General features: G+C 44.7%; 1 protein-coding gene across 1 annotated transcript in view; it reads right to left on the bottom strand.

Moving 5' to 3' along the window:
- Nucleotides 1-14186, bottom strand: part of calb1 (calbindin 1) — a 58951-nt gene that overhangs the window by 10189 nt on the left and 34576 nt on the right. The window contains exon 6 of the mRNA XM_033020166.1: nucleotides 3377-3454. Within this exon, the coding sequence (XP_032876057.1) occupies nucleotides 3377-3454 (78 nt within the window). The remainder of the gene's footprint in view (nucleotides 1-3376; nucleotides 3455-14186) is intronic.

The raw sequence follows: 14186 nt of genomic DNA, 5'->3' as shown, positions 1-14186 counted from the left end.
AGCACAACTCCACACATGTTTGCAGGACCGTCTCAAAGAACTTGGTCTCTGAGGACAGCACAGTATTTATACGTTCTGGTTAGAAATTATCCAAGAGGAACAGCATTCGATGCCTGGATGCTGGAGATCGCATTAGTTTGCTGGTGGAGGCGTCACCACTGTAAACCATTAGGCAGGAGAATATTGATTAGAGGTCTAATAGGCATTATATAATTTTCAAGGATCAATTAAAACAGCAGAGGGAAAACAAACTTTGAAGAAAAGTTTCAAAGTTTTCTTGAGGAGGAATTTCTTTCGCCCGACTACAGGTGCTGTCTGTATGGAGTTTGTACATTCTCCCTGTGACCACGTGGGATTTCTCCAGGCGCTCCGGTTTCCTCCCACACTGCAATGACAGGTTTGTAGGTTAATTGGCTTTGGGAAAATCGTAAATTGTCCCTAGTGTGTAGGATAATGCTAGTGTACAGGATGATCGCTGGTGGGCCGAAGGGCCTGTTTCCATGCTGTATCTCTAAGGTAAAGTCAGAGGGTGGTGAATCTGAGAAATTCATTGCCACAGCCAGTTGTGGAGGACAAGTCATTGGGTATTAATAGGTTCTTAATTATTAAGGGTGTCAAAGATAACCAGAAAAAGGCTGGAGAATGGGGTTGAGAGGGAAAAATAGATCAGCCATGATTGAAAGGCAGAGTAGACTTGATGTGCCGAATGGCTTAATTTTGCTCCTGTGCCTTACATGGTGTTATGGTCTTATGCATTTCATCACATTCACTCCAACGGAATGTGGCCCTGTGACGTAGAATATATATTGTGGACATTTTTGTGGGGTAATTCGCATTCGCCACAGGAGCGGATCCATCAGCATTGAGGAGAGGTCGGCACGGCGGCCAATGACGTGAAGTAGGGACGTCGCTGCTGAGGGAAGGAGGGGGGAGGAAAGAACAAAGGGGGAACTTATACTGGGGGGGGGGGGGGGCAGATTTGTAACTTTGTAAGTACCCTTCATGGCAAGGTATGCAAGCAAAGAATTTCACATGTGACAATAAAGTTTTCGTTCGTTCATTAAATAAGGATGTCAAAGTTAATATGCATATTGGTGAAATTTTAATCATTTAAGATAGGGAGAAAGAAGAACTCTATAGCACATTTCACACCTCATGAAACACAAAAGGCGGGTAATTTAGGAGTAACGTACTTTTGAGATGTTATCTCCAATTTTGTTCAGTAGACAGTACAAAATAAAGACAAATGTCTTCTCTGGGCCATGATTACCTCTGTTCTCATGCCACTTTGCATTTGAGGTTGGGCACTATGCTTCTCCTGCCCTTTTAAACATTGCCTCTGTTGTTTAACCAGGCCCTATCCATAGGGTTGTCTATACAACAACATGCCCCAGCATCCTGGCCACACACTCATCTCCCCGCTACCTTCAGGTAGAAGGTACAGGAGCCTGAAGACTGCAATGTCCAGGTTCAGGAATCACCTACTTCCCACAGCCATCAGGCTATTAAACTCAACTCAAACACAACTCTGAACATTAATAGCCCATTATCTGTTTATTTACACTTTATCTGTTTATTCATTCATGTGTGTATATATTTATACAATGGTATATGGACACACTAATCTGTTCTGTATTCATGCCTACTATATTCTGTTGTGCTGAAGCAAAGCAAGAATTTCATTGTCCTATCTGGGACACATGACAATAAACTCTCTTGAATCTCTATTACACTTCTCTTCAATCCTCTTCACTGGTATGTATTGTGAGGCTCTTTTATATTTAAGTTTAATTTAGAGACACAGTTCGGAAACATGTCCATCAGACCACCAGGTTCGCGGCGACCACCGATCCCCATACACTAACATTATCCCACACACAAGGGACGATTTACAATTATGTACCAAAGCCAAATTAACCTCCATACCTGTACGCCTTTGGAGTGTGGGAGGAAATCGAAGAACCCGGGGGAAAATCCATGCCACCACAAGGAGAATATAGAAACTCCGTACAGACACCACCCGTAGGTAGGATAAAACCCGGGTTTCTGGTGCTGTAAGGTGGCAACTGTACCACCAAGCCGTGGCACTGCCCCTTATTAATCCCACATTGCATGGTTGTAATATACGTTCAGAAAACATAGACTATTTCCAACACCACTTTGCCAAAACGCAACATAATTAATAGGACTCCACAATTTGTGTGTTTCTTGTACAATTTTCCAACCATTCAAAATTGTGTCAGGAATGTCCCTGGTTAATTTGTTCCTCTGAGAGAACTGTTGGAAAGTTTACCTCAAAAAAAAGTTTTTAGTCCCGTTTATTCTACCTAACTAGTTACACCTTTCAAAGTTCCTAAGACTTAGAAGCAGAATTAGACCATTAACCCATCTAGTCTGCTCTGCCATTCAACATGGCTGAGCTATTTTCGTTCTCAACCCCATCCTCCTACTTTCTCCCCATAACTTCTGAAGCCCCTATTAATCAAGAACCCATTAATCTCCGCTTTAAAACTATGCAATGACTTGGCCTCCACAGCCATCTCTGGCAATGAATTCCACAGATCCACCACCATCCGTCAAGTAGCATTTCTGCAGAGAAAGAATCATTGACGATTTGGGTCGGGACTGAAGAAGTCCGAAGAAGGGTTCCAACCTGAAACATAGCCCATCATTTTTCTCTAGAGATACTGCCTGACCTGCTGAGTTACTCCAGCACTTTGTGCCTATCTTTCATCCAAACCAGCATCTGCCATTCTTTGTTTCTACAGGGGGAATCAAGAACCAGAGAACATAGCTTTAGTTGAGAGGGGAAAAATGTAATAGGAATCTGAGGTGCAACTTTTTCATTTAGAGGGTGGGTGTATGGGACCAGCTGCCAGAGGAGGTAGTTGAGACTGGTACAATGACAGCATTTAAAAAGACACATGGACAAGTCCATGGACAAGAAAGGTTGAGAGGGATATGGGCCAAATGTGGGCAATCGGGACCAGCATAGATGGGTCATCTTGGTCAGAATAGGGCCAAAGGGCCTGTTTCTGTGTAAGAAAAAACTGCAGATGCTAGTAAAATCGAAGGTAGACACAAAATGCTGGAGTAACTCAGCGGGTGAGGCAGCATCTATGGAGAGAAGGAATGGGCGATGTTTCGGGTCGAGACCCTTCTTCAGACCTGTGCTGCATGACTCTATGACTATGCTGTGAATATTACTTTCATTACTAACAATTCCATAATTAACATTGTCATATCACTTTTTTTTGCTAAATCTGAAAATGGGATTTCAGCCGAATTAGAAAATCCATTATGCGTAGGTTCTGTAAAAAAGATGATACTGTCAATAAACACTTGCGGTGGCAAACCATTAGGATTTTCCTCTTACCGTGGTCAGGGTATACTCCTCCAGCTTCACTTCATCAAAGGGCCTTTTTGCTTTCTTCAGTAAGTCTCGAAGAAAACTCTGTTGAGAAAGATTACAGCAAAACTTTAGGATCTTGGTTGTGGATTTTAACAGCATCATTCATGAGGGTTTCATGAAGTGTACACTGTCAAATTCCCTAGGTGTAACATTAAAAAATATATTGTGAAAACTTACTTTGACAAGTGTTATAATCAGCTTAAACCATAATGCATGATTGCCTTTTTATATGAGCAATGCAATGCAACGGTGGCGCAGCGGTAGAGTTGCTGCCTTGCAGCGCTTACAACACCAGAGACCCGAGTTCGATCTCGACTACAAGTGCTTGTTGGTACAGAGTTTGTACTTTATCCCCGTGGGTTGTCTTCGAGATCTTCGGTTTCTTTCCACACTCCAAAGACGTACAGGTGTGCCGGCTAATTGGCTTGGTTTAAATGTAAAATTGTCCCTTGTGGGTGTAGGATAATGTTATTATGGGGGGGGGGGGGGTCGCTGGTCGGTGCGGACTCGTTGAGCCGAAGGGCCTGTTTCCGCGTGTATCTCTAAACTAACTTAAACTAATAAGAGATTCCACAATAATTTGATTACAGTTTATATTAAAGCTTGGAAGATTATACCAATGGTTTCTCAAAACTTTGTAAACTCAATGCGGTTGCAAGAAATGTGTGCTTTGTTTATTGGGTATTAATCGGCCTGTAAAGGTGTAGCAATTACAATGTTCTGTTGCTGTTTCATATAGGCTCTCTTGCTTTTTGAAAGACACAGGTGGGGTTAGGAGGGAGTGATATATCAAAGTGCTGGTGTAATTGAACAGTGGAGTAACTTAGCAGGTCAGGCAGCATCTCTGGAGAAAATGGGTAGGTGATGTCATAAGTGACAGGAGCAGGATTAGGCCATTCGGCCCATCAAGTCACCGCTATTCAATCATGGCTGATCTATCTCTCCCTCCCAACCCCATTGATGTTTCAGGTTGGAGAAAGGGTTCGAGGAAGGGTCCTAACCCAAAACATCAGCCATCCATGTTCTCCAGAGATTAAACCTAATTGTTCAATCACTCCAGCACTTTGTGTCAGTCTTTGTAAGCCAGCATCTCCATCTTGTACTCCACTCTGGACTCTTGACTTGACTCCTTACATTAAATGGTAGATGCCAAGCATTTCTGAGATCCTCTTGTAAAGTGTATGTTTTTGTATCAGTCTGCTCAATTTGTTTGCGTTCAACTGGGGATTGGTATTGGTATCAGTTTATCGTTGTCACATGTGCTGGGATACAGTGAAAAACTTTCTTTTGCTTGCTACCCTACCGAGAAAGTGTGGGAAAAAAAAAAAGTTCAAGAACCACAACAAGATAGATTGGAAGATCAGGAACTCATCCATAACATATGGGCAGCACAGTGTCGCAGTGGCTGAGTTGATGCATCTCAGCGCCGGAGACCTGGTTCCGATCCTGAAAATGTACGCTGTCTGTACGGAGTTTCTACATTCTCCCTGTGACCACGTGGGTTTTCTCCGGGTGTTCCGCCTTCCTCCCACGTTCCAAAGACGTGCAGGTTTGTCGGTTAATTGGCTTCTATCAATTGGCTTCAGTGTGTAGGATACGGATGACCATTGGGCCAAAGGGCCTGTTTCCACACTGTATCTCTAAATTAAACATGAGAGTTCAGTTCAAGAGTCCAATAATAGCAAGGCATAAGATCATAAGAAATAGGAGCAGAATTAGGCCCTTCGTCCCAACTTGCCCACATCCAGCTGGATCATAGCTGATTAAATTTTCCCTCTCAACCCCATTCTCCTGCATTCTCCCCGTAACCTTTAACACCCTTACCAATCAAGATCCAATCAATCTCCGCGTTAAAAATACCCAATGACATGGCCTCCACTGCCATTTGTGGCAACAAATTCCACAGAAGATCACCACCCTCTGACTAAAGAAATTCCTTCTCAGAGAAGCTGTTCTTGAATCTGGTGGTAGGTACTTTTGAGCTTTTGTCTCCTCTGCACAGATGGGAGATAATGATCGGAGTATGAGTGTTCCTTGATTATCTTTGGTTGCTTTCCCGAGACAGGGTGGAGGGTCAGTGGAGTAGATGGCAAGGGGAGGCTGGTTTTTCTCTTGCATGGAGCTGCACCCACAACTCTGCTATTACTTACCGTCTTGGGCAAAGGAGTTGCCACACCAAGCTGTGATGCACCTTGAAATGATGCTTTCCATCGTGCAGCTGTAGAAATTGATAAGATGCACTGGAGACATGCCAAACTTCCCTAGCCTTCTGATGAAGTAGAAACATCAGTGTGCTGTTTAGGCCATTGCATTAATGTTGGCGAAACCAGATCATAATAGTGCAATAATAGTGCATAATAGTACAAGGGTCTTGGTGAGACCACACCTGGAGTATTGCGTACAGTTTTGGTCTCCTAATCTGAGGAAAGACATTCTTGCCATAGAGGGAGTACAGAGAAGGTTCACCAGACTGATTCCTGGGATGTCAGGACTTTCATATGAAGAAAGACTGGATAGACTCGGCTTGTACTCGTTAGAATTTAGAAGATTGAGGGGGGATCTTATAGAAACTTACAAAATTCTTAAGGGGTTGGACAGGCTAGATGCAGGAAGATTGTTCCCGATGTTGGGGAAGTCCAGAACAAAGGGGTCACAGTTTAAGGATAAGGGGGAAATCTTTTAGGACCTAGATGAGAAAAACATTTTTCACACAGAGAGTGGTGAATCTCTGGAATTCTCTGCCACAGAAGGTAGTTGAGGCCAGTTCATTAGCTATATTTAAGAGGGAGTTAGATGTGGCCCGTGTGGCTAAAGGGATCAGGGGGTATGGAGAGAAGGCAGGTACGGAATACTGAGTTGGATGATCAGCCATGATCATATTGAATGACGGTGCAGGCTCGAAGGGCTGAATGGCCTACTCCTGCACCTAATTTCCATGTTTCTAAGCCAAACTTGACAGTAGAAAGTCCATGAAAAAGAGATACCAAGAGTTGGAGTAACTTAGCTGGTCAGGCAGCATCTCTGGAGAACATGGACTGATCATGAGAGACCCCTTCCACCCCAGCAACAGACTGTTCCAGCTGCTACGGTCAGGCAAACGCCTCCGTTGCCATGCTGTGAAAACAGAGGATGAGAAGGAGTTTCTTCCCAGAGGCCATTAGGACTGTAAACTCCTATCTCACCAGGGACTAACTTTACTGTACCATTTTACTGTTTTGTCTAATGTCTTTTTAAAATCGCTGTTTTTTATTTTTTTCCTCCCACAAATATGTGGGAATTACTGATTCTGTTCCATTCTGTTTTGTAGTTTTTTTGCACAATCCGCAAGCATTGCCACTTTTCATTTCACTGCACATCTCGTATGCGTATGTGACGAATAAACTTGACTTGACTTGACTTGACTTGATGACATTTTGGGTTGGGACCCTTCTTGAGACTCACAGTACAAAGTCTGGTATTTCTTCAGTTCAAAGTCCATAGTAGTTAAGGTCATAAGTGATAGGTGTAGAATTAGCCCATTCGCCCCCATCAAGTCTACTGTGCCATTCAATCATGGCTGATCTATCTCTCCCTCCTAACCCCATTCGCCTGCCTTCTCCCCATAACCTCTGACACCTGTACTAATCAAGAAACTATCTATCTCTGCCTTAAAAATATCCACTGACTTGGCCTCCACAGTCTTCTGTGGCAAAGCATTCCACAGATTCACCACCCTCTGATGAAATACATTTCTTCTCATCTCCTTCCTAAAAGAATGTCCTTTAATTCTGAGGCTATGACCTCTAGTCCTAGACTCTCCCACTAGTGGAAACATCCTCTCCACATCCACTCTATCCAAGCCTTTCACTGTTCCCCCCTCATTCTTCTAAACTCCAGCGAGTACAGGCCCAGTGCTGACAAACGCTCATCATCGGTTAACCCACTCATTCCTAGGATCATTCTTATAAACCTCCCCTGGACCCTCTCCAGAGCCAGCACATCCTTCCTCAGATATGGTGCCCAAAATTGCTCACAATATTCTAAATGCGGCGTGACTTGCGCTTTGGAGAGCCTCAGCATTACATCCCTGATGAGGTAGAGATGTGGTTAGGGTTGTGCAGTGTGGTCCAAGGGATGTGCAGTGTGCGGTTCCTAAACCCGGAGGTAAAAGTTCTCAGGCTTCTGTAGTTTCTTCCTGATGGCAGCAATGAGATGAGAGCATGACCAGGGTCCTTGATGCTACTGGCTGCCTTCTCGAGGAAGTGCTTCCTATAGATCCCTTTGATGGTGCTGACATCTAAATCCATGATGGGCCAGGCAATGTCAACCACTATCTGTCAACCAGCCTCCTTCATTAACAAACCAGGTTGTGATGCAACCTATCACCAACTTTTAGAGTGTTCGTCAGAGTATTTAGTAACATGCCAAATCTCCTCAAACCTCTGAGGAAGTAGAGACATTGGAGAACTATCGTTGCAATAGCATAAATGTGCTCATTTCAGGACAGATCAATAACTGTCTGTACGGAGTTTGCCCGTTCTCTGGGGTGTGCCCGTGTGGGTTTTCTCCAGGTGCTCCAGTTTCCTCCCACACTCAAACGACATGCAGTTTGCAGGTTAATTGACTTCTGTAAATTGTCCCTCGTGTGTGAGATAGAACTAGTGTGTGGGCGATCGCTGGTCGGCAAGGACATGATGGGCCAAAGGGCCTGTTTCCACACTGTATCTCTAAACTAAACTAAAAGATGTGCGGGAGCAGAAATTTGAAGCTGATGGCTCCTTTCATCACCATTCGATCTATGAAGACGGGTTCGTAGATCCTTGGCATTCCCTTGGTGAAGTAAATAATCAGCTGCTTGGAGATGGGTCTCGACCCGAAACGTCACCCATTCCTTCTCTCCAGAGAAGCTGCCTGTCCCGCTGAGTTACTCCAGCTTTTTATGTCTCTAATCAGCTGCTTGGTCTTGCTAACGTTGAGAACAAGACTGTTGCATTGGCATCTTTCAACCAGTTTCGCAGTATCCCTCCTGTTCACTAACTTGTTCTTACCTATTATTCATCTAACAACAGGAGTATCAATGGGGAGAAGGCAGGAGAAATAGGTTGAGAGGGTAAGGTAGATCAGCCATGACATCGACTCGATGGGCTGAATGGACCTAATTCTGCTCCTATGGCTTATGAACTTGTGTATTGTCAATGAATTCAAAGTTTAGTTTAGTTTGTCCCGTGTACTAAGGTACAGAGAAAAGCTTTTGTTGCATGCTAACCAGTCAGCGGGAAGACAATACGTGATTCCAATCGCGCTATCCGCACTGTATAGATACATGATAATGGGAATAACGTGAATACCATTTAGTGCAAGATAAAATGCAGTAAAGTCTGATCAAAGATAGTCCGATGGTCTCCAATGAGGCAGATAGTAGGTCAGGACTGCTCTTTCTATGCTATGTCGGGTTACGTTGTCGCGGGTATAGAAAGAGTATGGCAGGGGACTGAGCTTACAGGCTTAAGCTACCCCTGCCAATGGTCAATGCAGAGGAGGTGTTGCTGCCAGTTCATGCTGATCCTGGTCTGTAGAGGAAGAACTGGACAGTTGCTTAGGTACAATAGAGACCCAATAGGCTGAGAACCTGTATCAACACTGGGGGTAGACACAAAATGCTGGAGTAACTCAACAGGACAGGTAGCATCTGTGGAGAGAAGGGAATAGGTGACATTTCGGGTCGAGACCCTTCTGCAGACTCGACCCGGAACGTCCATTGGATAAATGCACAGAGTCTTTTACCCAGATAGGAGAATCAGGAACCAGAGGACATAGGTTTAAGATGAAAGGGGATAGATTTAATTCAATAAGTCTGATCAAAGGTGGTCCGGTGGTCTCCAATGAGGGGCAACTTTTTCAGTTGGACAGTGATAGTTGTATGGAAAGAGCTGCCGGAGGAGGTACAATTACAATATTTAAAAGCCACATGGACAGGTACATGGATAGGAAAGGTTTGGAGCGTTATGGGAAACACGAGAAAATAGGACTGACTTGGATGGGGCATCTTGGTCCGCATGGTAGGGCCTGTTTCTGTGCTGCAAGACTCTGTGACTGTATAAGAAAAACAACTAAGTCAAATCTGTCCTTAGGATTGACTTATAGTCAGTCATTGTTTACTTCTTCGGTCATTGTTTACTTCTCTGTTGTGTTGCTGCAAATAAGAAAATCATTGTACCATTTTGGGACCGATGTCAATAAAATATTCTTGACTCCTGTCTCTATAAATGGAAGCCCGACAGTAAGAGAAATCTATCACTTCATTCACATTTAGGCAGTGAAGACTTTGCTGCCATCTTGTGATTAGTTTTATGTTCAGGCATAAATGATAAATCATCGAGTATTTATATGTAGATAGACATATAAATGCTGGAGTAACTCAGTGGGACAGGCAGCATCTCTGGAGAGGAAGAAGGGGTGACATTTCGACTCGAGACCCTTCTTCAGTATTCCAGAGTATTTATATGTAAACTTGTGATAGGGGCCTTACTTACAGTGAACCATAACATCCTGCTTACCAGACTTGGGGACCTTGGCATTGAAAGTTCTGCACTCAGCTAACTCTGTTCCTACCTTTCCAACCGATCCCACTTCATCTCTCTCCACAACCACACCTCTGCTACAGCCACAGTCACTCAAGGCGTTCCCCAAGGCTCCGTACTCGGCCCCCTCCTCTTCATCATCTACATCATCTACATCCTCCCCCTTGGTCAGATACTCGGCCACTTCAACCTGGACTTCCACTGTTACGCTGATGACACCCAGATCTACCTCGGCACCAAATCCCCCCACAACCCCCCCCCCCCCCCCCCCTCTCCCATATCAACTCCTGTTTGTCAGCTATAAAAACCTGGATGCAACATAACTTCCTCAAACTCAACAGCGATAAAACAGAATTCCTCCTCATAGGCTCCAAATCCACACTCAGCAAAATCAATAACCCCACTCTCACCATCGACGGCACCACTGTCTCCCCATCTCCCCAGGCCCGCAACCTTGGTGTGATCTTTGATTCCACCCTCTCCCTTGAGCCTCACATCCGCCATGTCATTAAAACCTTCTTCTTTCACCTCCGCAACATCGCCAAAATCAGACCCTCTCTCACACCTCCCGCTGCTGAAAGACTCATCCATGCCTTCATCTCCTCCCGACTGGACTACTGCAACTCACTTCTCCTTGGCATCAGCTCCACCTACATCAACCGACTCCAACTGGTCCAGAACGCAGCCGCCCGACTCATCACCCACACCAAATCCTGGCATCACATCACTCCAGTCCTCAAACAACTTCACTGGCTTCCCATCTCCCACCGGATCACCTACAAAATCCTGGTCCTCACCTACAAAGCCCTCCACCATCTGGCCCCCCCATATCTCACTGACCTCCTCTCCCCCTACCAACCCTCACGGTCCCTCAGATCCACATCAGCCGGTCTCCTCTCCATCCACAAATCCAACCTCCGCAGTTTTGGGGACAGAGCCTTCTCCAGGGCAGCTCCCAGGCTCTGGAACTCCCTCCCCCAACTGATCCGCAATTCCGTGTCCCTCACCATCTTCCAGTCCCGCCTCAAGACCCATCTCTTCACCTCTGCCTATCCTTAGCCCCACGTCCCCCTCCCTTTTCATCTGTGCTTGAATTGCCTCATATTGTGTTTTGTATTGAATTCTGTCTTTAATTTGTGTACTAGTCATGTCTCTACTATTTATTTCATTCCGCATACATGTTTTTCCTCTACTTGCTAAATTTTTGTATGGTGTCCTTGAGACTCTTGAAAGGCGCCCATAAATAAAATGTATTATTATTATTACTAAATATATTCATCTGCGTTGGGGTAAGGTCATAAGGAATAGGATTAGAATTAGGCCATTCATAGAAACATAGAAAATAGGTGCAGGAGTAGGCCATTCGGACCTTCGAGCCTGCGCCGCCATTCAATATGATCGTGGCTGATCATCCAACTCAATATCCCGTACCTGCCTTCTCTCCATTCCCCCTGATCCCTTTAGCCACAAGGGCCACATCTAACTCCCTCTTAAATATAGCCAATGAACTGGCCTCAACTACCTTCTGTGGCAGAGAATTCCAGAGATTCACCACTCTGCCCATCAAGTCTACTCTGCCATTCAATCATGGCTGATCTATCTCTCCCTCCTAACCCCATTCTCCTGCCTTCTCCCCATAACCTCTGACACCCACACTAATCAAGAATCTATCTATCTCTGTCTTAAAAATATCCACTGCCTTGGCCTCCACAGCCGACTGTGGCAAATAATTCCACAGATTCACCACCAGTGGTAAATGCTTCCACTGTGCAATTCCTGTCCAACTATTTTTATTCTGGCTATTTTCCCCTCTGGCACACATCCAGTGTCATACTCAATTTTGTGTTTGAAATCCTACATGTGTGTCTGTCGTGGATCAGTTGGTGTATCTCTGTAAAGGTTCTGGTCAGGTATAAGTCCCACTCTAGAGCCAAGGGCGCAAAACACCCAGGTGGTAGCTTCAGTGCAGTATAATCAGTTAACCCAAACCCTTACACTGCACAAGCACTGTGTTTAGGTAGCACAGACAGGCAGTTAAAAGAGCATTGAAGGATACAGGCAAAAGAAATTGGTGTAGATGATCAAAAAGGCTGACATGATCATGTTGGGCCAAAGTGCGTGCTCTGTGCTGGAGGATTGTGTGAAGACATTGTTTGCGGAGGGGTCTTCAGTAACAGGAGTTGCCTCACTGTAGGTAGTCCATGTCTCTGAAGCATGCTCAGAGGTGAGGAACCTCACTGCTCAATAGTTCCCGAGATTCTGAGATTGAGAACCTCGTGAGCTGGTGTCAAGACAACAACCTTTCTATGTTTATAAGAAAGACACAAAATGCTGGAGTAACTCAGCGGGACAGGCAGCATCTCTGGAGAGAAGGAATGGGTGACGTTTCGGATCGAGACCCTTCTTCAGGTCTCGACCCGAACGTCACCCATTCCTTCTTTCCAGAGATGCTGCCTGTCCCTCTGAGTTACTCCAGCATTTTGTGTTGATCTTCGGTGTAGAAACATAGAAAATAGGTGCAGCAGTAGGCCATTCAGCCCTTCGAGCCAGCACTGCCATTCAATATGATCATGGCTGATCATCCAGAATCAGTATCCTGTTCCTGCTTTCTCCCCATATCCTTTGATTCTGTTAGCCCTAAGAGAATATCTAACTCTCTCTTGAACACATCCAGTGAATTGCCCCCCACTGTCTTCTGAGGCAGAGAATCCCACAGATTCACAACTCTCTGGCTGAAAATGTTTTTCCTCATCTCAGTCCTAAATGGCTGACCCCTTATTCTTAAATTGAGATCCCTGGTTCTGGACTCCCCTAATATCTGGAACATTTTTCCTGCATCTAGCCTGTCCAATCCCTTAAGAATTGTATATGTTTCTATAAGATCTCCTCTCATCCTTCTAAATTCAAGTGAATGTAAGCCCAGTCAATCCATACTTTCATCATATGTCAGTCCCACCATTCCTGGAATTAACCTGGTGAACCTACGCTGCACTCCCTCAATAGCAAGAATGTCCTTCCACAAATTAGGAGACCAAAACTGCACACAATAGTCCAGGCTTGGCCTCACCAGGCCCCTGTACAACTGCAGTAGACAATAGACAATAGGTGCAGGAGTAGGCCATTCGGCCCTTCGAGCCAACACCACCATTCAATGTGATCATGGCTGATCATCCCCAATCAGTACCCCATTCCTGCCTTCTCCCCATATCCCCTGACTCCGCTATCTTTAAGAGCCCTATCTAGCTCTCTTTTGAAAGTATACAGAGAACCGGCCTCCACCGCCCTCTGAGGCAGACAGTAAGACCTTCTTGCTCCTAAACTCAAATCCTCTTGCAATGAAGTCCAACACACCATTAGCATTCTTCACTGCCTGCTGTACATAAACGCTTTGATAATCGTTAATATATAATTGTTAATATATATTATAAATAACTGGGGTCCCAGCACCGAGCCTTGCAGCACTGCCTGCCATTCTGATAAGGACCGGTTAATTCCTACTCTTTGCTTCCTGACTGCCAACCAGTTCTCTATCCATCTCAATACCCTACCCCCAATACCATGTGCTCTAATTTTGCACACTAATCTCTTGTGTGGGCCAAGACTTTTGAAAGTCCAGATACACCACATCCACTGGCTCTCCCTTATCCATTCTACTTGTTACATCCTCAAAAAATCCCAGTGGATTAGTCAAGCATGATTTCCCCTTCATAAATTCATGCTGACTTTGACCGATCCTATCATTGCTTTCCAAGTTAGAAAGGTGGTGGACCGAAGGGCCTGTTTCCACATTGTACCTTTAAAAACTAAGCAAAGCACAATGTCTGCGCTGAACATGATGCTGATCCAAACAATTTCCTCACCTTCACTTGGATTTTTTATTCTCTGTCTATCACTGACAAAGTTGCCATTATAAGTTATGTGCAAGAAGAAAGTCATAAGTAAATCATTGTCAAGTAGTAAACTATCCCAATTAAATATAGGGTTGCAACGTTAGAGCACTTACATTTTTCTCTGCACTCCCTGGTGTAGTTGTGTACGGCTTGATTATATTCACATACGGTCATAAGGGATAGGAGTAGAATTAGGCCGTTCCGCCCATCAAGTCTACTCCACCATTCAATCATGGCTGATCTATCTCTCCCTCCTAACCCCATTCTCCTGCCTTCACCCCATTACCTCTGACACCCGTATTAATCAAGATTCTATCAATTTCT

This window comes from Amblyraja radiata, chromosome 4 (genome assembly GCF_010909765.2).
Source record: "Amblyraja radiata isolate CabotCenter1 chromosome 4, sAmbRad1.1.pri, whole genome shotgun sequence".
NCBI classification, from domain to species: domain Eukaryota; kingdom Metazoa; phylum Chordata; class Chondrichthyes; order Rajiformes; family Rajidae; genus Amblyraja; species Amblyraja radiata.
Note: the sequence above shows the minus strand (reverse complement) of the source record. Positions and strands in the feature narration are given on the sequence as shown.